At 37.5% G+C, this 26,581-nt stretch overlaps 1 protein-coding gene across 1 annotated transcript in view; it reads left to right on the top strand.

The window, feature by feature from the left end:
- FREM2 (FRAS1 related extracellular matrix 2) overlaps positions 1 to 26,581 on the top strand; it is a 216,199-nt gene that overhangs the window by 119,599 nt on the left and 70,019 nt on the right. Inside the window, 2 exon segments of the mRNA XM_043997088.1 lie at positions 474 to 599; positions 3,155 to 3,406. Of these exon segments, the coding sequence (XP_043853023.1) occupies positions 474 to 599; positions 3,155 to 3,406 (378 nt within the window).

Below are 26,581 nucleotides of genomic sequence, written 5' to 3'. Positions count from 1 at the left end.
TTCTTTATATCTGATGAATAGAGTCCTGAATTCCAAAGGAATTTCTGCTTTCAAAAAAAATGTACATTACATGATTATCCCTCTAAGCATGCAACATCCAAAATGAAAGAGATTAAATTAATTTGCTGAAGTTTCATTCTCTGCCAAGAGACCAAAACTAGTTTTCATGGAAGGTATGCCAGAAGCCCTTACTTAAGCGAGAAAAAGAGATTACAGAGAAGATGAAAGAAATCCCCCCTTTTTTAAAGTTCCCAAGGAGATGATGCATTGGCCCCAAGTTTGTATGTTTTAGATATTTGTTTTCTTTGCCCCACACTTTCCCCGTCCCCCCACCATCGTTCTGTAGTAGATTATGAAGGAAACTACAACAAAAAACAAACACTGGAGAAAACTTGAATATGTATATAATTGTTTCACAGGTGATGATCTTAGGAAGTACAGTAATGACTGTTTATTCTATGTTATCTCTGCAGAATCAACTGTCTTTATTCCTCAGTCCGTCTACACCATTGAAGAAGACGTTGGTGAATTGTTCATCCCCATCAAGAGAAGTGGAGATGTGAGCCAGGAATTGATGGTGATCTGCTACACTCAACAAGGTAGTACAAGTTAGATTAAGCACAAATGATGACCGAAGATAAGGAAACCCTCTTGAGGAAGCTACCTTCCCTTCAACTACTAATTGGTACTGAAGCTTCTGAGACATTCTCTACCAAGGATCTAGGATGGCTGAATAAATAAGTTTACTTTTCCAAACAAGCTTAAATGTCTCAGGAACAAATAAATACTCTGAAATAAAAGGATTTGAAGGCTCTACATGATGAATTATTGACAGTGTCCTTTAGTGCAGAGATATCATTCATACTGCCCTTGGACCACATGTATCTCACAACACTCCTGAGTACAGCCAAACCAGATTAAAATGTAATGGGAAATATTTAACAAAATACATGAAATATAATACAACATAGTTCATGTTAATTTGTGGTTTCCTAAGTCAATAATTGAGTTTTATACCACTAATGTAGTGGTAAGGAAGTCAGGAGTCAGGATAACTGGTGCAGGAGATAGAGTGCTGGAATCAGGAAGACCTGAGTTCAAATCCAGCCTCAGACACTTACTAGCTATGTGATTCTAATCTGTAAAATGGAGATAATAATAGCACTTACCTCTCAGGATTATTGTGAAGATCAAATGAGATAATAATTATAAAGCACTTAGCTCCATGCTTGGAACATAGTAAGCACTACATAAATGTTTGTTATTATTATATAGCTAAGTGTCACAATGGCTTAGAGTGGTGGACCTGGAATCAGTAAGACCTGAGTTCAAATTCAGTCTCAGGCTAGCTGTGTGATGCTGGGCAAGTCACTTAACTATTTTTGCCTCAGTTACTCCTCTGTAAAATGAGCTGGAGAAGGAAATGATAAATCACTCCAGTATCTTTGCCAAGAAAACCTGAAATGAGGTTCAGATATGACTGAAACGACTGAACAACAAAAACAATTATTATATCCTATACTTAAAACCTGACAAATCATTTAACTATTCTGGGTCTCAGTTTACCATTTTATAAATTTTGTAATATTATAGAAATAATGCTTACTCCTCAGATTATTGTTATATGAATCTAATTATATATATATACATATATACATGTATGTATCAGTATATGACTATATCCATACATATATACTACATACATGCACACAATGCACATACATACCTACATATAGAGTGCTTAGCAAACCTGAAAGAGTTATATAAATATTTGCAATTTGTAGCACCTGGATAGTTGGGGGATTGGGGTGTTCTTACACTTACAAAGTGACTTAAAAAGGCAAAATGCCTAGTGGAAAAGAGAACACCTGAAATTTTATAGTTTTAACTACACATGACCAACATTTTGTTTCTTAAAGGCAGATACAATATCTTGCTGAGGTATTTATGGGTTTTCCAGTTTAGCTTATTAGAGCTTAAACTCAGGACACAATCTTACTGGATTTGTAGTTGACTTTTCCATAGGTTCTAATCCATCATCCATTGACAGGGACTGATTTTCTCTAGCATTCTTGGGCTGTTTTGATCTCTCAGTAGAAGAAATAAACCAGTTCACCCAGCAGGATATCTAAGCAGGATGAATCATTGCAGTAAAGTCAGAGCAGCCAGAGGAAAAAGTTTGTTCCACTACACTGAAGCAAGATTTTGAGACTAGCTAGCCGCTTATTGGCCATCATACAAACAACTAAAGATTATTGGAATTTATATGAACTTCCCCTTAAACCAGCTGGGTGCTACTCACTGCCTATAACCCTATGGGGTATTCCTTGGAAAATCTTTGGGGGCTAGCCTAAGGATAAATTCCTAAAACACCCTGGAGTAGTCTTCATTTCTTAACCCAACATCTTTCCTGATCTCTTAGAAATAAATCTTTTCCTTGGAAATAAATAACATCCTCTTTCTGGAGGATAAAAAGTCAATTAGGTTATTTGTATACACATAATGGAACAAAGAATGACAGTTTAGATGCTTGGATATTAAATTTTAGTTAAAGCATCTTTAAAATAAGTTGCTTATGGATGAGTAATGTACCTGTGTATATAATCTTTAACATATATCTATGTAAAAATTTTCCTTCTCTTTTTATGTCAAATAAATTCTAACCAAAAAATGGTTCTAACTAAATTGATTTTGTATATGTTTTGTGCATAATTATATCTTAATTTAAATTACAATCTGAAGACCCTTACTAGGAATGAAATATTTCTGTTTACCAGGACCATAAAAAGCTTCTGTAAAGCTTTTTAAAGGCTGCACTTAGGTGAAAACAGGCATCCATAATATGTTATTAATCTCTGAGCATGCTTTTATAATTTATAAGGGGAAGCTTTAAGTTGTACCTTTGATTTGGAACTTGGGAGGAGGAAAAATGGAAAACCATAGTACTTATTTTTAAATGACTTGGATTCAGATTAAAATCCTTAGAGCTGTAAATAATAACTAATGTAGCAGGAAAGGGGAAGAAGGAATTGATCATAATGATAATACTTTAAGAATAACAAAGTAAAATCCTAGGTAGGAAAATTAGTGTCTTTGAAGGCAGCTTTGAGATTTTTTTTCCTCATAAAACTTTTTGACCATTCTTTCCTCCTAGGAACTGCAACAGGGACTGTCCCAACATCTGTGCTCTCCTATTCTGATTACATATCCAGGCCTGAGGATCATACCAGTGTTCTTCGATTTGACAAAGACGAACGGGAGAAAATGTGCCGGATTGTTATTATTGATGACTCTCTGTATGAAGAGGCTGAAACATTTCACGTTCTGCTGAGCATGCCCATGGGCGGAAGAATTGGTTCAGAGTTCCCAGGGGCTCAGATTACGATTATCCCTGACAAAGATGATGGTAAGAACTAATCAATCATTCTTAATGTTGTATCTAGAAGAAAGCAACATGTGGCAAAGGGTGATAATATAAATATATGTTATCCTCCCATCATATATCAACTTGGTGTTCTTTCCATCTCCACCTGTTTCCTTCCTCAATAAAGCCTAAAGTCAGTGAAATAGAAGCCTTATGAAAAATGGCAGTATTCATACTTATTTTAGAATTAATATTTTGGATTCTGCTGCCTCTATGTCTCTGCATCATGTATGATTTTGTCTTCATAATGTGATTTCTAAGTAGAGAATAAGGACTATACATAAACAGTTTCATTTTATATACTATGTAACCTGATACCAGGCGATATTAAATGATTAATGCTTTTTTTTAATAAGGAGGGTGGGGAATAAGGAAAACAAATGCAGGTAAACCCAGTTATTTTCTGCTTGTGCTAGTCTGGATGGATTCTGTAATTAAACTCTGTATCCAAAGTCATTCCTGATGGAACCTGCCAGGCAAGGATGTTAAATAAGTAACTAGAAAGTGTGTGAAAGAGAACAAACAGGAGGATCTTGTTCTACCCTATCTACTTAAAGAGAAATTCCAAAGGAAAATCTCTTCCTCTGATAGGAAGTGTGACAGAGATGGAGAAACAGAGATAAAGCTAGAGATAGACAAGCAGATAGACAGAAAGACACAGGGTTTATAAACTTTCCATATAGAAAGGTATTTTGGTTTGGTTTGGGGGTTATTGGTTTTTTTAAACAATCAGTGAAGAAAGAAGTGGGACATGGATGACAGTATAGGGAGCCCCAAAGAGACAAGGAGGCAGGGCGTTTATTTCTTCTCCCCTGCCAATCTTTTCCTCAGGTTAACAAGGAGAAGAGAGTGGCCAGAGCGTTTGCCTTGGGGAGAAAAGCTGTTGGAGGTCTGACCTTTAAGCCCCTCTGAAGTCTCAAGAGTTGGGGACAATTGGGGACCAGGAAGGCACACACTAAATTATCCACAGCTCACAGTTTGAAACTGAGAACAGAAAAAGGGAAGAAAAGGACCAGGAGTGATCATAATTGAGGGCTGGGGGAGAGAGAAAGAGAGGAGAGAGAGAGAGAGAGAGAGAGAGAGAGAGAGAGAGAGAGAGAGAGAAGAGAATGATTAATAATAACTCAGCATTTGCTTTAAACTTTATTCAGAGAGTATTGTTTCCTTTTCATGTTAGGTTTATTAAGAAGTCAACTTTTCAAAATAAAAAAGGTAAAAATCTGTGGTCAAATTTGGATAAGTAATAGGGACTGTGATTTACTAATACAGACAGGTGCCATATAGTCTTAGAGAGTTGCATAGACTACTAAGATGTTAAATTACTTCCCCAGGGTCACACAGTCTGTATGTGTCAAAAACAGGACTTGAATACAGGTTGTCCTTGTTCAAAAGCTGGCTCTCTATCCACCATCTCACACTGCCTTTCAAGCTTGAAGAAAATCAGTGTATTTTCATTTTAAATGAAGTAGGAGACCCTAAAATAAAATTATATACTTGTGCTCACTACCACCCCTTGTGACTACCTAAATTCAAGGATGGCTCTTTTTAGAATTGAATAACCTAAAAAGGCATTTTTTGTGAAAAGTAATACATTGTGGAGAAACACATCACTTAAGAATATCTAATGGTTTTAAAATAATGTGCATTACTAGATTTAAGAAAATGCCTTTTGGGGCAGCTAGGTGGCACAGTGGATAAAGCACCGGCCCTGGATTCAGGAATACCTGAGTTCAAATCCGGCCTCAGACACTTGACACTTACTAGCTGTGTGACCCTTGGCAAGTCACTTAACCCTCATTGCCCCACAAAAAAAAAAAGAAAGAAAGAAAGAAAATGCCTTTTAATTCTGTTTAAAAGTTTCTTTTTAATATTTTAACATATTTTATTCTAAGAAGAGAATGGTCCTTTTAAAACAAAGTTGGCTGTCTATAGCCAATGCAATTTAATTTTATGTATTCTATTTCAATTTCCAAATACATGCACATATGGTAGGGGTGGAGGGAACTGAGGGGACGATGCAAAAGAAAGGCTTAAAATAAATTGATCAAATAGCAATAAAACTTGGAAGTGTTGATGCTTACGGTCATCATTATTGTCTCCAAAAAGACCAGTAATATTGAACTGCCCATGATTTTTCATTGTCTTTTTCTTCTGAGCCATAACAAGAGTACAAGCAAGAGAAATTCAAAAGAGGGGCTGCTTTTTCTTAAAGTAACAACAATGTTTAGCTTACAAGTTGCGTAGAGAAGGATGCTATGTTTTCCATGAAACAGCTAGGTAGCAGAGCGACTTGAATGCTAGAGTAGGAATCAGGAAGACCACACTTCTAATCTTTCTTCAAACATTTAATAGCTTTGAGACCCTAGGTAAGTCACATTTCTTCTCAGCCTCAGTCCGCTTATTTATAAAATGGAGATAGGTGAGCTAAGTAGTCCAATGGATAGAGTATGGGGGCCCTGAAGTCAGGAAGACCTGAGTTCAAATAATGCCTTAAACACTTACAAGCTAGGTGACCCTGGGTAAGTCACTTAACCTCGTTTGCCTCAGTTTCCTCATGTATAAAATGAGCTGGAGAAAGAAATAGCAAAACACTCCAGTATCTTTGCCAAAAAAAAAAAAATCCAAATGGAGTCACAAAGAATCCAACATGAGTGAAACTGCACAACAAAATGAGGATAGTAACACCTACTTCACAGGGTTGTTGTGGGGATCAAATGAGATAAAAGGTGTAAAGTGCTTCGCAAAGCATTAATTTCTCTATAAAACCTAGCTATTACTAATAGTAATAGTAATAACCCTATCAAGAGTCCTAGTTGTTTGAACCTTGAGAGTATACCTCAGACACCACCTACTAGTAAATTTTCTGGATTATGGGCATTGTTCCCTAGTCCTCTGAAATATTACCCTTCTAAGCCTAAACTTTTTAAAGGGAAATCAAATCAAATAGCATGGAGCCCATATATGTAAAATGCAGGAAGACACTTAAATATTATTACACATTGAAGAATAGGTACAGTGTGCGTGTGTCGTGTGTGTGTGTGTGTGTGTGTGTGTGTGTGTGTGTGTGCATGAGAAAGAGAGAGAGAGAGAGAGAGAGAGAAAGGGAGAGGAAGAAAGAAAGAAGAAGGGGAGAGAGGGAGAGAGAAGGAGAAGGAAAAAGGGAGAGATAAAGAGAAAGAGAGGGAGGGAGAGAGAATGAAAATCTGCAGGAATATTAAGCAAAATTCAATAGTAATGAGTTTTAGGTGTAATGCTCTGATAAATCTAGGGATTTATGATTCACTACATTCCCTCCTTGTTCTCTGAAGTAGGGTGTTTACATCTCCATTTATATGACTGCTGCATCTGTAATTTCATCTCTGACCTTCTTCTCAACTTCTGTCCTATGTCCTCAGCTCTCTGTTGGATATTTCTACTTGGATTTTCTACTATCACCGTATCTAAAACAGAATCCTCAAATACCAGCACCCCTTATGACTTCCCTGTTTTTTGGTTTTTGGTTTTTTGTGGGGCAATGAGGGTTAAGTGACTTGCCCAGGGTCACACAGCTAGTAAGTGTCAAGTGTCTGAGGTCAGATTTGAACTCAGGTCCTTCTGAATCCAGGGCCTGTGCTTTATCTGACTTCCCTGTTTTTGTCAACCGTACTCTCACTCTCCCCATCACACAAACTCAAAACCATTTTTTTGGTGGGGGGTGGGGCATGGCAATGAGGGTCAAGTGACTTGCTCAGGGTCACAGAGTTAGTGTCAAGTGCCTGAGGTCCGATTTGAACTCAGGTCCTTCTGAATCCAGGGCCGGTGCTTTATCCACTGCTCTACCTAGCTGCCCCTACTCAAAACCGTTTTTATTGGTTTCTTTCCCTATTCCATCATCCCCCCAACTTACAGGAAATCAGCCATCAACTAACAAGTCCTGTCCATTCTTTTTTCTTTAATGTTCTTACTGTCTTTTCTTTGCTATTTTCACTATCCCTAGAACTTCCAGTCTTTATCATCACATGACGAATTATAACAATAATCTCCTATCTGTTAATATGAATGTCACACGCAGTTGAATCATCCTAAATTAAGCATCAAAAGCATTTCATTTTTTCCATTTGCTTATAATAGTATCGCGAGATTTTTAGGTGTCGTATATCCCTTTGGGAGACAGTCAAATTTTATGAGTTCCTTTTAATAATACTGTGTTTGTGGCAAAATGGATAGAGCACTAGCCCTGCATTCAGGAGGACCTGAGTTCAAATCTGGGCTCAGACACTTGACATTTACAAGCTGTGTGACCCTGTGCAAGTCATTTAACCCTCATTGCTCTGCATTGTATTGTTGTATTGTATTGTTTAATTGATTGAAGGAAATGCTAAATTTTATCCAGAGGTTGGTGAAAATATTTTTTTCCCATCCAAGTTCATGGACCTCCTGAAATCTGTCTGACCTCAGGTTAAGAACCCCTGGTTTAGAGGAATAAGGGGAAAGATTTCTTTTATATGAATTGACCTAACTGACCAACAACAACAATAAAAAAAAAAAAAGGAAGTAAAAGAAACTTATTTTAGTTTGGTGGTTGATTTTTGAAATTACGAGATAGAAAAAGATGAATTTGATTCATTTTCATTCTAATAAAATAATATAAATTTGTATTAAGTATAACAAATATTTTTAAAATATACTTAAATTACACATTGCACCCAGTTTTATACATTCTCCCATGCAAAAAACTACTCAACAAGTTAATGGGCTTTCTCATGATATTTTAACATTCTGAGTCTACCAGTTCAACACTAGACCTGTTTATCTCTACCAGTATAGTGTTAAACCTGACTTTGTCATACTTTGCTCTTTCAACTTGATCAGCACATCTCCTTTTCCAGTCATACATGTCCTGAATAATATCTGCATGCAGGAAAGTCCACAATCTAACTTTCACCTAAGTTGCCAAATTTATTGTCTATCACTCCCATTCACACACTCTATGTTCCAATAACCTTGTAGCCTTTCTCCAAACTGAACATTCCATATCAATGCCTTTGAATACACAGGCAGTCCCCTCATGCCTTGAATGCATTCATTCCTGACCTCTGCCTCTTAGAAGCCTTAGCTTTCTTCAAGACTCAGCTCATTTGCTACTTACTCCCTAGTGCCCTATCCATGTGGCACTCTGGACTTTCTTTACCATGCTATCAGGCCAAGTACCTTCATAACCGACCTTTCCAGCCTCTTATGTGTTGTCTTCCCCCATTAAGAATGTAAACTCCTTAAGAACAAGAGCTATCTTTTTTTCCTGGTTGTATTTGAATTCCTACCACTCAGCACAGTGTCTGACATTATAAACTTCATAAATATCTGTTGACCAACTCATTCCTGAAATTACATTTTATTATTCAATGTCTTCTCGAAGTCATAAAAGCTTAAAACTACACTGAAACTTTTGGGACACCCTGTAATTCAATCAAAAAGCATTTATTAAGTGCCTACAATGGGTCAGACACTATGCAATATGTTATATCTGCCTTGCTCCCCTCCCCAATCCAGCAGAATGTCACCTTCTTAAGGGCAGGGAGCTTTTTTGTCTTTGTATCTTCAGTCACCTTGAATACATTAGTATTAGGAAATAATATTTGTTGTATTGGAATATATTAATAATACCAAGAATATACTAAATTAATGAAATATTAGTATTTTGGTCAAGGAAGGAGAAAGGGAACAAAGACAGACATGGGCACATCTATTGTATCAAGAATCAAAGATTATAAGAAATTATATGAATGTTTTTATCCATTTTAATATGTCTCTCTATAACTTCTATTTGTTGTTTCAAATTCTTCTTTCAAGGGTCAAGCTGAAGTCTATTCTTTTGTAAACATAAAGGCCTTTCACGTACTTGAATACAGGAATTATGTCTCACTTTAATCTTCTCTTCCATTGGCCACATGTCTAGGTGATCCCAATTCAGTAAAATCCAGTGGCTTCCTATTACCTCCAGGATTAAATATAAAATCTTCTGCTTGGCTTTTAAAGCCCTTCACAATCTTGCCCCTTTCTACCTTTCCAGTCTTCTTACATTCTACTCTTCTCTTGTGTACTGTGAGATCCAGTCACCTTGTCCTCACCCACAGGCCATTCCATCTTCAGGCTGTGGACATTTTCACTGTCTGTTGTTCCCCGTGCCTGGAATGTTCTTACTTCTCATTTATTTCTTACCTTCCCTGACTTCACTCTTAGATACTTAGGTACTTCAGTAATTAGTTAAGTAATTAGTATTTAGTTACTTAGGTACTTGGGATATATGGGGCATGAGGGCTTGCCTAGTCCTTTTCAGTGCTACTTAACCACTTTTCATCCAGCTCTCATCTGTGGTTCCAAGAAGCTATAGTATTAGCAGCAGCCACACCCCAGTAAAACTGTCTTGGCAGGCAGGCTAAACCAGGTTGAGGATAACTGACAGGCTCAAACCCATCAGTGAATTAAGGGGATGTCTACCTGAAGCATATGAATACTTATTTGTTCCAAAGGCCTCAGAGCAGGTGCTGTGGAGTGATTAGAGCTTGGTCAGACATTGAAGAAAACAGTCATCTACTGCATCCTGGGCTATTGCCGGTTGTCCTGACTTTTGTCCTGCCGATGGACTTAGATGACTCTGGGAGAGTGAGGCTGAAGACTTTGTACAACTCTGCCTGACTCCAATCCAATTCACACAAAAGTCAAGACTTCACTAGATCACCTCATGATGTCACTGATCCTATTTGAAAACAAGGATGAAAAATAATTTAAGGACATATGTACTCAGGGACTTAGGTACTTCCATATATAAGTGGACATGTGTTTAAGTGGACATGTGTGCTTTTGTAATAGGGTAATAACTAATTAATTTACTTAGGATACTTAGACACCTAGATAATTAGACACAGAGGTATTTAGAAACAGAGTCACTTAAGTGGACATAGGTATTTAGGTAATTAGGTACTTAGGCACTTATATAATTTTAATTAGGGTTAGGGTTCAATCCAGAATCAGATTGAACTGGATTAAATAGTTTTTTACCCATTTTGACTTGAGTTGAACTGTTTTAAAGCAGCCTGAATTGGATTGAAACAGTTTAAATTCATTTAGACCAGATTGAATTGGTTCAAACCAAATTGGAATGGTTTGAACAGTTTTAAACTGGATTTAACTGGTTTGAACCCATTTAAATTGGATTAAACTCAAGTACTTAAGCATAAATTAGGTAATTAGGTACTTAAGTTATTAGGGACACCTGTGCTTTGGTATTTAGCCAGTTGAGAAATTAAGTACTTTGTTACTTCAGCCACAAGTAATTTGGTAATTTGGTACTTAGGTACTCAATTAGGCACTTTGGTAATCAGTTAATTAGATATCTAGGTATTTAGGTAGATAAGTATTTAGGGATATGGACACTTAGGCAATTAGGTACTTAGAGGCATAGGCATTTATGTACTTAGAATTTTAGGATTAGAATTAGGGTTAAGGTTCAAACCACATTGACAGAATTGAATCCATTTTAACTGGTTTGACCCTAAAGTTCCACTTTCTGCAAGGGGCCTTTCCCAATCCTTCCTAATCTTAGTGCCTTAGGACTTCCCACTCCCCTCCCCTTTCTTTGCATCCTCAACACTTAGCACAGTACCTGACAGATTATGGGTGCTTGTTTAATAAATTCTAGTTGACTGACTGACTCAGTTTCTCAAGTTCTATCATAGTCATCATCATTATCATCATCATGGCCAATGATCCCAGGTAGTATGGCTTTTAGCCCACCCACTATTTGAGGAACTGTTGTCTCTACTGTAACCAGTTGCCCTGGCTTTGAGCTAATTCAAATTCTTGTGTTCCATTTCCCATCCAGATGGTTTTATTTAAGCCTCCCATTTTCTTTCCTCACCAAAGTATAAGCTACAGATGCCTTTCCTCTTGTCAAAGAGAAATGAGGGGCAGCTAGGTGGTGCAGTGGGTAGAGCACTGGCCCTGGATTCAGGAGGACCTGAGTTCAAATCTGGACTCAGATACTTGACACTTAATAGCTGTGTGACCCTGGGCAAGTCATTTAACCCCAATTGCCTCATCAAAAAAAGAGAGAGAGAGAGAGAGAGAGAGAGAGAGAGAAATGAATCATAATCACTGGGCCAGTGAAGAAAGCCAGTGAAAGAGGGAAAGAGAAAATGAATCTGCTGGAGGAAGGAGAGACTGGGAGAAAAAGAATTGGAGAGGGAGTAGAATGGAAGGTAGAGAAGGTTTGGTAGGTACTCCAAAATGTTAGGGCTTCCTATTTTGGGCTCTTATCACTCACCAAAGCTTATCTCATCACTGTCTCTTATGTTGCTAATTAGCTGATTAACTACTTTTCCCAGATGGTAAATTATTATAAATAGTCTGAGTCTCAGCCACGGAAGGAAAAGTTACTCCACTAGTCCAACCACTTGGGTTATTTCCTGTTTTCTGGTAACCTGAACAATTTCACCTGCAGGTTGGATAAGACTAACTCAAGGAGCTATAGCGCCACTACCCTGCTTCTATTTATATATGTAAAGGATAGATACACTTAGCGAGGGAAGCTCAAAAAAAATCCCTGAGTCACCCTATCCAACTAATACCTGCAGGGGCTTGAAGACCCTTTTCCCTGCAAATAGGTATCAACTTGCTATGAGTGGAGCAGCACCAGGACTGAACCTTGACCATCCCCTCAGCTTCTTGCCCCATCCTCCTGCCTAGTTCTCTTTGACCCTGATAAGAAACCCACAAGACACCCATGTTGAGTTCATAACTCCATCCAAGATCCAAGCAGATTACCCTGTGTGTGTCCATCCTCAGTGACTGCCCCTCCACTAGGTATCTCCCATTGATAAAGTTTGCTTAGCTTTATTTTCTCTCTATCTGCTTCATTTTATATTTGCTCCAGTGGTAATGTTTCTCCCAACAAACGATTTTCTCTTTAGAAGCATGAGCCCTTTGTCAGGTCTGTGACTAATGATTCAGCAAACTAATATATTTTCTAAGTTTTTTTGATTTAGGAAAGTAGAAAATGAGGGCTGAATCAGGAATCTAGAGGATCTATGGCATTGGTCATCTTTCTCCCTGACACCAAGGCTGTGACTAGGGTCCCTGCATTGAATTCCATTACCCTCAGGGGATTTTTTCCCTGATAAGTGAAATTGCTGCCTTTCCCTGCATGGGATTTGGGTATTCTGAACCTTCCTGTGTTGGGATTAAGGCAATGCATTATTTATCTTCTTCTATCTGTCCTTTCCATGTTTGTACTGCTTTAACCTAGCTTTCAAGGCCCTCCATTATCTGACCCTAACTGAGCTTTCTCAGGTAAGGTAGGCTAGATTCATTATGAAGGGCTTCAGATGCCAAACAGAAGAGTTTATATTTTATTTTAAAAACAATAGGCAGCCCCTGAAGGTTTCAGAGGAAAGAGGTGATATGGTTAGAATTTACACTTTAAGAAGATTATTTTGTCACCTATGTGGAGGGTGGATGGATAAGAGAGGTGACAGAGTGGAAACCAGGAATAAAATTTTAAGACTAGTTTGGGCAAGATGTGGTGAGGGCTTTGTGAATGAAAAGGGATCAGATGGGAGACAAATTGTAAAAGCAGAATCAAAAGATTTGACAAATGATTGGGATTTAGGAAGGCCTCATTATTTGTTGCCCAGAAAGGGTTAGTCCAGCCTACCAAAGTACTAGTTATTTACTCAGACTAAGGAGGGCCCCTTATATTTGTCTGCCCTCAGGCAGAGCTTATAAAGGAGGGATCCATCTATACACACATCTGAGATGGAAAAAGTAACAATAGTTTAGGGCTCTGCAGGCTTTTATTATAGACTTGATCAGATACTAAATTCATAAGCATTATACTTGTAATGAGTAGTGAATACCTAACCCAAAGATATCTTATCAGTTGTTTTGCATTAAACTTCTGCAAAACTTAGAGTACTCAACCTAAAACAAACATTTCATCTAGTCTTTGTAGAAAGGGAGCTGGATGGTGGAGATTTATAGTGCTTTTTCACTGGACTTGAAATTGATCCTAAGATCAATAAACAAACAAATAAATGAATGAATGCATCCATGAATGAATAAATAAACAAATGAACAAACAAATAGACAGAGGAATGAATGAGTGAATGAGTGAATAAATAAATAAGTGGATGAAAAAAGGGGAAGAAAGAAAGAAAGAAGGAAGGAAAAGAAAGAAAGAAATTGATCCTATCTGAAATGTGAAAATATTTCTATCCTCTAGAGATACAAAAAACCAGTGGGGAGTCATTGTACTTGAGATGGTTTGATCACATTGGCAAAACCCACTGTTGTTAATTAGAAGCCTCAGCAAAAAAAAACTGAAGATGAAATTGATCACACAAAGTTAATCAACTTCTCAATATTGAAAGGAATTAACTATTGGAGCTATGTAAAGAAGTCTTCTATATAAAGAAGTGCTTCACTAGAAGAGAAATCAGAAATTTCTATTTCTGTTTCCCTAATCTGGGAATCTAGGTATTGAAATCCAATTGTTTTTTTAAAACATCATGGGGGCAGCTAGGTGGTGCAGTGGATAGAGCACTGGCCCTGGAGTCAGGAGTACCTGAGTTCAAATCCAGTCTCAGACACTTAATACTTAACTAGCTGTGTGACCCTGGGCAAGTCACTTAACCCCAATTTCCTCACTAAAAAAAACCCCAAAAAAACAAAAAAACAACATCATGAAAAAGGTATGAGAAAAAGTCAAGATTTGGTGGGTTTGCATTTTATTCATAAAATAAATTTAAAACCCTGGATAACCGCCTAAAATAAATTACTATAAAATGAATTATATTTTAAAATTCCATCATAGTCTTTGAAGCTCACATAAATTAGTCATGCCACTTCTCTTTAATCATGGGGAAGTGTTTGCTAACTCATGTGAATGAAATAGAATAGTAGAGTAGAAGATTCGAAAAGGCACTGGATTCAGAATCAGAAAGCCTGCCTGAGCATACGACCTAGGGCAAGACACTTACCCAAGCCTCAATACTAAGAAATTAGACTAGATCATCTCAATTAAAAAAAAATGTCTTGAGTTTTTTGGATTTCACCCTATCTACTCCTTCTCTACAGGATTCGTGTTTCCTTTTCCAATGAGCCAAGGCTCATTGCTTTCAGCATTCTTTACAAGAAAGAATGATATTTTTGAGTAGTAATGTTCATGACTTGAATTTGCCTGTTAAAAGATTAAAGTCAAATCTGTCACATTTCTACAAAGACTTGAAAGTTCACAAAACGCTTTCTTCATAATAATCCTTTTGTGAATATTGTTATTTACATTTCATAGAATGAGGAAAAAAATAAATTGCCATCAGGTGTTTTTATAACATTTGTTTTGAAAATGTTCATTTGTTCCAACATGATTGATGTTTTAGGGAACAATTTGAGCATAATATGAATTCTTGCTTACCTCACCCAGATGAAGTGAGCTGTGCAGAGACACAAAAATACATACACACATTCACCTCAGATGTCTATCAGTCAACTCTTTTCATAATATGTATTATCCTCCAAGTTTGTTTTTCTATTCTTTCACATTTGTGGACTTTTCGGTCTAAACAATAACAACAACAAAACACCATTAGCCACTCTCCATGAGTGAAGACCAAGCTTCACTCACTGCTGCTGATGCTGCCACTACTTATTATAATATTTATGTATTTATTAACCAATTTGACATGTATGTAACTCTGCTATTGTTTTTAATTAGGTTCTTATCTTTTTTTATGTGTCACTGATGAGATATTTGAGTATTATGCTCCTATACCCATTTTTTTATTGCCTATTTTGCATAATGTGCGATTTTTAGGAACCAACATGTCACATTATAGCAGAACTGATGCCCCCAGTTGCACAGTGTCATAGGCTGAATTTGAGTCTCTTGACTCTAAGTGCAGGTTGTAAGCACCTTTAAAGTAGTGCTCTTTTCCTTTTCCTTTTCCTTTTCCTTTTCCTTTGTTTACCTATATCTCTTAGAAAGATAGTGTGGGATAGTGTTTGGGTCTTTAGCAAAGTCTTAGATCCAACATCTGGGTTCAACCCTTACCTCTTACATGTACCAACTTTGTGACCATGGAAAATCCACCTCTTAGTGCCTTCTTTAAGACTTTAAGTTAAAGAGGTGTTGAGGATCTATATCAGTGAAGGCAATTTCCATACAAACACTGGGGTAAAGGAATCATCAGAAGTTCCCTTATGCCAATAAAATCAAGTTGCTTAGCATAGCACCTGGTACAAAGGCACATACTAAATACTTATTTTTTTACTCAGTGAGAATGTTAACTCATTAGAAGACAAGATTTCAAAGACTTTAAATGAACAGTTTTGTTTTTCTCCTTCTGTTATTATATACACCATCTGTAGTATGTATTCTTTGCAGAGGCCCTCCCTCTGTAGACATTGTCAAAGCGAGGGTTCATGAGGGACTGCCCCTCTGGACAAAATTTCCCCTTTATCCCTTTCCTATATTGTTATTAACATATTGTTTGTTAGTATAGGGTATTATATTCTGTTATTTTTTACTGTTTCATCAAGGAAACACTCCGTGTTCCTCAAAGAAACAAAGGGGGGAATGTGGTAAAATAATGGAATTTGGCAGACACCCATGGGTCCAACTTGATTGATTTAGTAGTGTTTGAATTGGATATGAATGAGGAACTAATAAGTATCCACTTAAGGTGATTAGATTTTGAGCCACACATAGTTTAAACTTGGTCAACCCTGAGAAGGAGGCAAATTCTTTATCAGACAATGGAGCAAAAGAAGAGAGAACGAGTGTGACGGGTGACACTGAGGGAATATGAAGCATATAATCGGGGAAGAACAGATAACTAGTGTTTGACAAACATTAAAGCACTATATGAATGCTAATTTTAGTATACTAATTTTTCCAGTGAAATATGAGGATAATTCTGCTGAGATAAAACAGAAAGAGGATTGTGTAGGTGGCTGATAGAAAGGTTTAGCACATCCAGAATGGGTCCCAACATAGGGTCAGTCAGTGAAAAGTAAAAGGAATGTATGGAAACAATAAGGCCCCAGTTGAGAGCAAATAACATAAATTTGTAGTGGACACCCTTAGCATGCCTTTGTGACATCCTGGACATTCAGTAGCACAGCTGGTGGGAGCAGAGAGGGCATTTGTTAAGAATACTCCAGAGAAGCAGTTTGGAAAGGCATAAGTAGCAAAAAGATAAGTGAGACAAGGGATCCAATGGTAGGGAACAGTATAAAGTCGAGCTAATTACTCTAAGGTCAAGATTCTGCAGGAAAGAAAGAAGCCAGGGTCCGGGTGATAATGTGGGAAAGCAAGAAGGGGTATAGTAACTGGAAGCTGAGATGAGTATAGAAAAATGGCATTTGAAGGTTTAATGCATAGGAAGAGATGGAACAGTGGGAGAGTATGGTCAATTAAATGAACCTTATGCAATTATAGAGGTAGAACCCATATGGATCATGATGAGATTAAGTGTGTGACTAGGTCATTGTTAGAGATGGCAGAGAAGATGACTTGAAGCATGGATTGTCTAGACCCCAGACTTTAGCCAGACTTGGTAGCATGGTGGCACAGAATACAGATCAGAATTGAATGAGAGGAGCCCCATGTCTGGGCTTTTGGTAGTTATATAACTGGGGTTTGGCTTGAGGTAATCCCCCATCTTTAGAAGTTCTTCCTTCTGAGCTCTAGGATGCTCTGAGAACATGGCATTCCTAATAAGACCAACCCTTACCTTCAAAATTGTTTTATTTTATTATTTTATTTCAACTGATAAGCATTTCCATCGCACAGATTAATGGGCGGTTTGGAATTTTAGGGCTTTGAGTGGGGTGTTCTCAGCACTTAGGAAACCTTTTTGTGCCTGTGTGATTCATCACTTCCTTGTGATTTACCTTCCCACCTCTTCCCCAGACAGATCACAGAACAACAATGTTGGCAATGGAGACTGTGGAATGTGGGGCTCCCTCATTATGCCCCTAGGGGAGTGTGGTTGAATAAATGCCAAAATGGCCTCACTCTTGGCATGGTTCTTGATACAATACTTGTTAGCATTTAACTTCTTAGCTGTCAAAAGAGCTGCAGAAATGAGACTCCCACTACCTTCATCCAAAGAGGCTGCTCACATTGAAGGGCAAGGGTATTGCTTCTTTTCCAGGGATCCACTGAGCTTATCTCTCTGGAGATACATTTTATTTACCTCGAAAAATCAAATGAAAGGCAGAATTCTAGTCCTGACAGTTAGATGGGATTAAAGCAAATGAGAGATTGGATGGCTACAGAGGCTGGGCCTCACAAGGGCAATTGTACTTTAGTCCAATCTCCATGGATACAGGATATGCTCTTCATCTTTGCATGCTCAGAAACACAGACTTGTCACTTCACCCAGTGCTTCTAAAACTTTAGTCACACTAACCAAACACATAAGAGACTGAGAAGCCAGAAAGACAATTTAATTGACCAAGGATCCTCCATCTCCTAACTCTATGTATTTGCACTGGTTCTCCCCCATGCCTGGAAAGCCCTGCCTCCTCCTCACCTTTGTGTCTCCTGCGTTCTCTGCCTTCCTTCATGACTTAGCTCAAATTCCACCTTCACCAGAAGCCACCCACCCCCAGTACTTTCCCTTTAATATTATCTTCCACCTTTATTATCTATATCTATATCTGTCTATATCTATATCTATCTATATTTATCTAGCTATCTATCTATATCTTGTATGACAGTTTTCTGTATGTTGTTTCCCCAATTAGAATGGGAGCTCCTTGAACAGAGACCATGGTTTTTACTTTCTTTATATCCATGGCAATATAAACAGAGTAAAAAACATGGTTCCAGCACTCAACAAGTTAGTCTTCTAACTGGGAAAACAAGCAAGAATGTATGGTTGTTGAATGACTTAACTTACCTGCTCAGTTCCTCTTGGCAACTGTCGCAAATTAAAAGATGCAGGGCAAATTTTAACCTGCAATGAGAGAGGGAATATTATTACTTAAAGTTCCCTATAACAATGAAACCAAAGGTCTGGTAGAAACAAACTTTATACTACTTGTCTACGTGTGGATATTTTATTATCCTCCCAGGAAATCTGTGTTCTTGAGAACAGGGCTTCTCTCAGTTTTTTTGTTGTTTGTTTTGTTTTCTGGCTCAGTCTGGCCTAGGGTCTGCACATAATGAATGCTTAATATAGGTTTGTTAAATTGAATTGAATATACATTTTCAAAGACCAGACTTCTAGTAGACATATTCCCTGCCTGGTACCTGACCCCCTATCAGACACTATGTGTCTGTCTGTCTGTCTGTCTCTCTCTCTCTTTCTTGGATAGTGTTGGATAAACACTGACAAATTCTTAATACTTTAACTCACTCCCCACCCCACCCCCCTTAACTCCAGGTAGAACACCATACTTCCATTTGCATTTGTTACATGTCACAATTTCAAAGATTACAGCTTATTTTACATAAGTCTCATTTGGAGCAATGAGATTTAAGAGACAGCCTAGTCTCTTCAGAAGGAAGTTTGCAAACCATCTCAGGGTGAATGAGTCACTTCTGTTGCTGGTTATTCTCATCCATTTTATGTTGATTCTTTTTAGACCTAATTTCGTAAGGCAACATACTCCTAGAAAAAATAATCTGAAACTTTTAGGACAACTCTGAAAATTAATTACTGGCACAATTTATATGCCATTTTGATAGGACAAAAATGACACTGCTGACTTATTTATACTCATATCATTAGCTCAGGGGAATTTTTCTAGAAGTGCTGATAGTTTATCAGTGTGATAAAAGTGTGTCACATCTACATTCCTTTTGGCTTATTCCCATTGGGACCAAGGGCATTTATTTTGTGATATATCTGAATACAGTCTGTAAAACAGTTTTGGGCTTTGGTTTTGTTTGGGGGGATTTTTTTTCTTTAGAAAGCAAACGAGTCCCAAGAGAATCCATTTGTAGCCACAGTCCCATCAATACCACACTCATCAACTGAGATAACCTATTTACATTTGTCATAGTAGTGCTTGGCAAGTAAATGGGACATAGACATCCTTCAGGAATACAATGGATTGGGGGGCAGCTAGGTGGCACAGTGGATAAAGCACCAGTCCTGGATTCAGGAGTACCTGAGTTCAAATCCAGCCTCAGACACTTGACACTTACTAGCTGTGTGACCCTGGGCAAGTCACTTAACCCCCATGGCCTTGCAAAAAGAAAAAAAAAAGAAAAAAAGAAAAAGGAATACTATGAATCCTTGGTCTCATTAGTAAGAATGCCTCCTCTACTATTGTGTACCACAATCCATCTATGCCAGCTCACCTTGTGAGATTCTTGGCCCTTTCTGTGAAGTCCCCCTAGAATATTCACCTAACATAACCAATGCTTTCCTTTTGTTGTCATTCTAGTGTTTTTAATTCTGTCCAACTCTTTGTGACCCATTTGGTCACACAGCTAGTAACTGTCTGAGTTTGGAATTGAACTCAGATCTTCCCAACTCCAACCCAGAACTCTATCCACTGTACCACCTACCTTCACCAGTGAGATTTTTATGGCATTGTTAATATGTTGCACCCTTCTGGTGCCCATAAAATATTTTCCCCTTGCTCTTCAGGTCACTTTGCCTCAAATAATAATAATAATAACAACAATAACAATAACAATCACATTTATTAAGCACCGACTATTTGTGAGGGATTGTGCCAAGTGCTTTACAAGTTTTGTTTTTTGTTTTTTTTATTTGATCCTCACAACAACCTTGGGAAATAGGTACCTTTACCAATGAGGAAACTGAGTCAATCTGAGGTTAAGTGACTTGCCCAAGGTCACACTGCTAATAAATGTCTAAGGCCAGATTTTAACTTAAGTCTTCCTGACTCCAGGTCTAGCACTATATCCACTGTAGCACTTTGCTACCTTGAATATGCTAACTACCATGAAATGTATTTACATGCAAATTCATACAATCTCACACATATAACCACACATATACATACAAAACAAAGCAGAATATTCTGTGAGTTATTCTACATTTTTAAAGTTCTCACAGTTAAGGTGATAGACAACCATTTATTTAGGAAGGAGACAACTACAGGGAAATAACACTGTAAAAGAGCGGCCAAGCCTTTGGCAAAGACCCTGACAAGACAGTGGAACTTGGGTGTTGCCTGACAACTAACTGCTCATTTATCAGATAAATAGGCTCAAAATAGACATTAAAGAGAAGTGACAAAGGCAACAAGTTAAATATTAAACCAACAAATGGGGGAAAAAACCTCCCTCCTTACCTAATAGTACATTTACAAATACAGAAGTTTGTGTTAAGTATACAAAAGAAAACCTCTCCCTCATTTTCTAAACCTCACTTTTCTGCTTTGTTTGTCTGTCAGTCTCCTTTCTCTCTTCACTGTCTGCTAAAATTCTTTGACCCCCCCATTTGTGTTTTTACCTCAAACTAAAAGGAGAGAGGAGGGGGTGGGGAGAAGGAGAGAGGAAGAGAAGAAAGGAAAGAGAGAGGAAAGGAGGGAGAGAGAAGAGAGAGTGAAAAGAAAGGAAAGAGAGAGGAAAGGAGGGAGGAACAGAGGGAGGAGGAAGAGGGAAGAGAGAGAGAGAGAGAGAGAGAGAGAGAGAGAGAGAGAGAGAGAGAGAGAGAGAGGGGAGGGGAGGGGAGGGGAGAGATAAAGACAGAGACAGAAAGAGCTAGAGAGAACGACCAAGAAAAAATATTGAATGTTTTATTTTCCTTCATCTACCATCTGACTACCGTCTGCCTTCTAACTCACTTCCCTCAGTGTAATTTTAAAATATGTATATATATATATATATATATATATATATATATATATATATATATATATATATATATATATATATACACATATACCTCCTAGGATGAAAGGGAAATATTTTCTCTACCAAGCCCTGAGGCCTAGGGGCTATGGGAATATCCCAGTAATTTTGCTTACTACCTGGCTTCCTCTCTTCCCTGTTTCTTTTTGGCATCCATAGGGGACTCTTTTTGGTTTTATGCCAGGTTTTACTCATTTCTGTTTCTGTATAGCAACTCTCTAAAGTTAAACTCATATACATAGATCACAAAGAAAAATAGATGAATATTTAATCAGTTAAAGGAGAGGGTTTCTTGAACATCCTTAATACGAAAGCTAGCTACTCTGTAGGTCCTTAGAGACAACCATCCTATCTTCATTTATGCATAGATTTTGTGTGTGTTTTCTATCAGTCAACATTCATCGAGCACCTATTATATGACACTGTACCAGGCCCCTGGGAAGAAAGACATAAAAGAAATAGAAAAAGCCGTCCCTGCTATTAAGGAGTTTGCGATATGAAGAAGATAGGTTAAACCCAGACAACATATACTTATGAAAAAGACATAAAAACACATCTATTCAGTTCATCTAGGGTATCAGCAGCCCCAAAAGTGCAGTTAACAAAACATATCCACACATTTCTAAATCTTCTTGTTCTCTGTGTTCTATTTGGACCCCAGTGGGCAGACCTAGGAACCAATGGTAGAAGTTGTAAAAAAGGTTGGATATAGGGAGAGAAAAAACTTTCTAACCACTAAAGCTATTTAGAAATGGAATAGACTCTCCAGCAAGGTGAGCAAAGACTAGATGACCACCTGGAAAGCATGTTGGTTCTTACTCATGTTCTAATTGGACTAGATGACTTCTGGGAAAATATGATTTGGAAGAGATCGCTATAAACTGGGAATGCCAGAGCTGGATATTACATAAAGAGAAAATGTATAATGAGTGAATTCTAATGCAAAGGTACAGAAGAGTACAAGACAGGCTTTGGGAACAGACTTGACTGGACATGAAGGGAATAATGTGAAATATAACTAGAAAAGGCTAGTAGAGCCAAACTATTGAAGACTTGAGTGCTAAATTAAGAGGTCTGCATTTGATCTTATAAGATCCTCTAGGGAGTATATAACGAGGAAGTGTCCAATGTAGGATTCAAGTTCAGGTCTTCCTTACTCCTGTCTGCTGCACTACAGAAAAGAATGTATGGTCTGCATGGAGTCTAAAAAAGGAGCATTAAAGAGTAAAAATGTGTTGATGTCTATTTGATGCTATCCAAGAGGGAAAATTATATCAACTCCTACATCAGATACTTTGTGGCTGTGTGGCCCTGGTTAAGTCACTTAACCTCTTTCACCTTCAGTTTTCTCCTATGTAAAATGGAGATTATAACAGCACCCACCTCTCAGGCTTGTTACAAGGATCAAATGAGATAATATCTATAAAGTGTTGCGCAAACCTTAAAGTGCTAAATGTTATTATTATTGTTATCTGGCAGGAACTAGTATTCTAGACATTAGAAGATTATACTATAGAGTGAAGCAGGTATAATTAATTGCCTCTAGCCTCAGCCTATATAAAATATCCCACAAGAGCATCTAACTCCCTGTGCTCTTATTCCAAGCTCACCATGAAACTTTCTAATTATTAACTTAATTTACTTAGTAGCTTCATATCAGGAAGGGAGTTGCCTTGGACAAGTGTTGCAAGTATTCCAGTCACTAGGAAGGTCTATACCCTTGAGAAATTAATGAATTGAAACTCTGGTCTACAAATGAATCACTTCCCCAGAATCCCATAATTCATGGATTTTTAAAAGCAGATCTGTGAAATTTTATCAATTTAGGGAGTAAGGAACTTCATTTACCAATGCGGATTGGCATTGTATGCATGACTATATAGTCTTCAAGAGTCACTTGAGATTCTGAGAGGTTAAATGATTTGCCCAGGATCGCACAGCCTGTGTGCTTATGTCAAAGGCAGGGCTCTTGAGCCTACATCTTTCTGACTCCCATGCTAGTTTTCTAAACACCAAGCCAAGTCGTTTCTCAGTTCTGAATGAATGGCTAAATCAAGTTCCTGAAATTGCAAAGCCAAGAATCAGAAGCCTGGCCCACAGTGAGCCCTGGAAAGTGCAGACACCTTGAATGGAGACACCTTGATAAAACCTGTTTAAGCAAACAGCCCGCTCTTCCTTTTCTCTCTTTTCACTACAGCTAGGTCTGGTTGTGAAACAATTTCCTATGAAAAATGGAAATGATTTGCTAATGAATTCTTAATCTGATTTCCATGGTTTCACATATTTGACAGTTAAATTTCCCATTTTGCTTATCAAAAGGACTTTCATATAGACAACAAAATGCCTTTGAACAGTATTACTATTATGTGGTACTTATTCCCTAAATGCTAGTCATGGATTAAGTTATAGATCACAGACATTACAGACCTCTCTGCACATTAGCAGAGGTCAGGTTTAATAATATTACCACATCAGAACCTTTATTTTTTTTTCCAGGAGGAATAAACACTAATATTGCCTATGTCGCCATTGTCTTCAGTGGTATTTACCTGCAGATTAATTAGGAAATATTCAAGCCCAGTACTTTGAATCCATTTTATCTCTTTGAGCCTAAAACCAATAGGAGGTTGCAGTGAAAGTTGTTGGCTTCCCAGTCAATCCTGAAAAAGTCATCATGCTAGATCTAAGCCAAGAATAAGTAAAAAGCAGCATGGTGGTCTCTTTGCTAAACTCAGTTCAATCCCATTTCAAAAGTAAGCTGTCATTAGAAAGACTTTCTTGACAGTAGGGGATCTGAAGACAGGGAGCAAAAACCCCAGTTCTTGGAATAGACAGAGGTTATGTGGGAGGAATTCATCTATTTCATTTGTCCTGAGTTAAAAGACTTGGTCACTGGCCTGTTTCTGCTTGGAACAAGTGCTTCCTTTAATATGAGCCACAATTATGCAGTAGCAATTTAATAATCATATTGAAGGGCTAGACACAATTAATGTAAGATCTGGATTCAAAGAAAGGGCAAATCTTTATTTAGCCACCAAACCAGCTGTGTGTAGTTGTATATGCTTTAGTTAAAGCAATAGTAATTGTTGATACAGAGATGTGATTCCTTCCTGTCATGATAAGTGGATTATTCATTTAATTACTTCATTTACTTAATTTACATTTAATTACATGATAGTGCCTAGTATAGGAGTATTTTGGCTACTTCTTTACCAATCTATCATTTTCCAGCCACCACATATCAAATAAAGAGTTCAGAGTTTGGGAATATTCAAAGTCCTTGTAATCTTTGAAGTATGTAACCATCTTATTTATCATCTCTATCAGCTCTGCCCCCGTTATTTTCAAACAATTCTTATATGTGGCATGATTTCAAGTCCCTTTGCTATGTTGGCCCCTCACCTATGGGCAAATGCTTGCTTTTCAAAATCTTTCCTAAGATTTTATGCCCAGAACTGAACACAATACTGGGTAACATAATAGATTATAAGGGCCATGAGAATCTATGTCCTATCTAACTTTAATATTTCTCCAAACATCTAGCACAGTGCCTTGCACATAGTAGGTGCTGTACAAATTTTGTATTTTTTTTAACCAAAATGAATTAAAATACAGTCTAACCAAGATAGAAGACAGCAAGATAGTCACTTGTTTTGGAGAGCACCTTTATTATTTGTGTAACATAAGAGCATATTAGCTTTTTTGGCCATCATACCAAACTGTTGACTCATTTTGAGCTTGTACCCCACTAAAATCCTCTGATTTTTTTTAGCTTATTAAGTTCATCCCATTGTTCCAGTCTATCAAGAACTGTTTGCTTCCTATTTCTCTCATCAGCCATATGAGCCAAAGGTGTCAAACTCACAAAGGCTGACAGAACTCCCCAGTGACCTAAACCTTACTAAAATGTAATTGGGAAATATTTAATAAAATCAATAAAATACAATACAATCATGTTAATTTGTGGTTTTCTAAGTCAATATGTAGAGTACAGGTATCCATATCTGAGTTTGACACCACTGATGCAAACTATGTCCTCCAGCTTAATGTAATTTATAAATTTGATAAATATGTAATCTAAACCTTTAACAAAGTCACTGTTAAAATTTTGACAAGATCAGGGCCAAAACTACATCTTTTAAACATTCCACTAAAGACTTCCATCCAAAGTTGCCAAGAATCAATACTACTTGACTGTCCACTCAACCAATTTAGAATATATCTAAGTATAAAAATTATTCAGTCTATATTTCTCAATCACATCCACAAGGATTTTTTGAGAGATTCTGTCAAATGAATTCCAGAAAATCAGATTTGCAAAGAACTTATAAGGTAATGGGTTCTAACCCATAACAAATAGTCATCTAGCCCCTGACTGAATGAAATGAACTCCTGGGATAACCCCTTCCACTTTGGCTAGCTCTAACTGTTAGGAGGGACAGCTGGGTGGCTCAGTAGAGAGAGCACTGGGCCTGGGGTCAGGAAGACCTGAATTCAAATCTGGTCTCAGATACTTACTAGCAAGTCACTTCATCTCTTTTTGCCTTAATCCATTTGAGAAAGAAATAGCAAACCACTCTAGTATCTTTGCCAAGAAAACCCCATGGACAGTATTGGCATGCTATGGTCCACAGGGTCATGAAGAGTTGGATATGACTAAATGACCAAACAACAATTTGTTAGGAAGCCTCCTCCCACTATACTAAAATAAAAAATCATTTGATCATTAAACCCAATGTTTTCTCGATAGCATTGGTAAGTGTTGACCACCACCTTCCTATCTGAAACTACTTCTTTCCTTGACCCCCATATTACTTCTCCAAACAGCTTCTCTGATCACTCGGTCTTCTTTAATGGCTGCTCTTCTTTCTTCTCTCTTCTAAATATGAACTTCTCCAAAAGCTCTGTCCTTGGTTTTCCTTTAGTCTTTATGCACTCTCTTTCTTAACAATTCCATCCATTCTTATGTCTTCAGCTACAATCTCAATGTGAGTAACTTCTAACTTAATATCTTTAGCTATAACCTCTTTTCTGGTCTTCAGACCTACATATAAAGCTGTTACCTAGATATTTTTTATCTGTTAAGGCCTGTCAGAATACCACCTTTGATATAACCAAAGCCAAATCCATCATTTCCCTTGAAAAACGAGCTCATTTTCTTGTCTTTCCAGTATTATAATGGAATTACCATCATCCTAGGAAATCAGACAAGCAACTTAGTTAACTTTTACCTTATTTTTGCATTTTCTTCCACCACTTTCCTTCATACCTTCAACCAA

The sequence above is a fragment of the Dromiciops gliroides genome, chromosome 3, assembly GCF_019393635.1.
Source record: "Dromiciops gliroides isolate mDroGli1 chromosome 3, mDroGli1.pri, whole genome shotgun sequence".
NCBI classification, from domain to species: Eukaryota; Metazoa; Chordata; class Mammalia; order Microbiotheria; family Microbiotheriidae; genus Dromiciops; species Dromiciops gliroides.
This window is presented reverse-complemented; position numbering and strand designations above follow the sequence as displayed.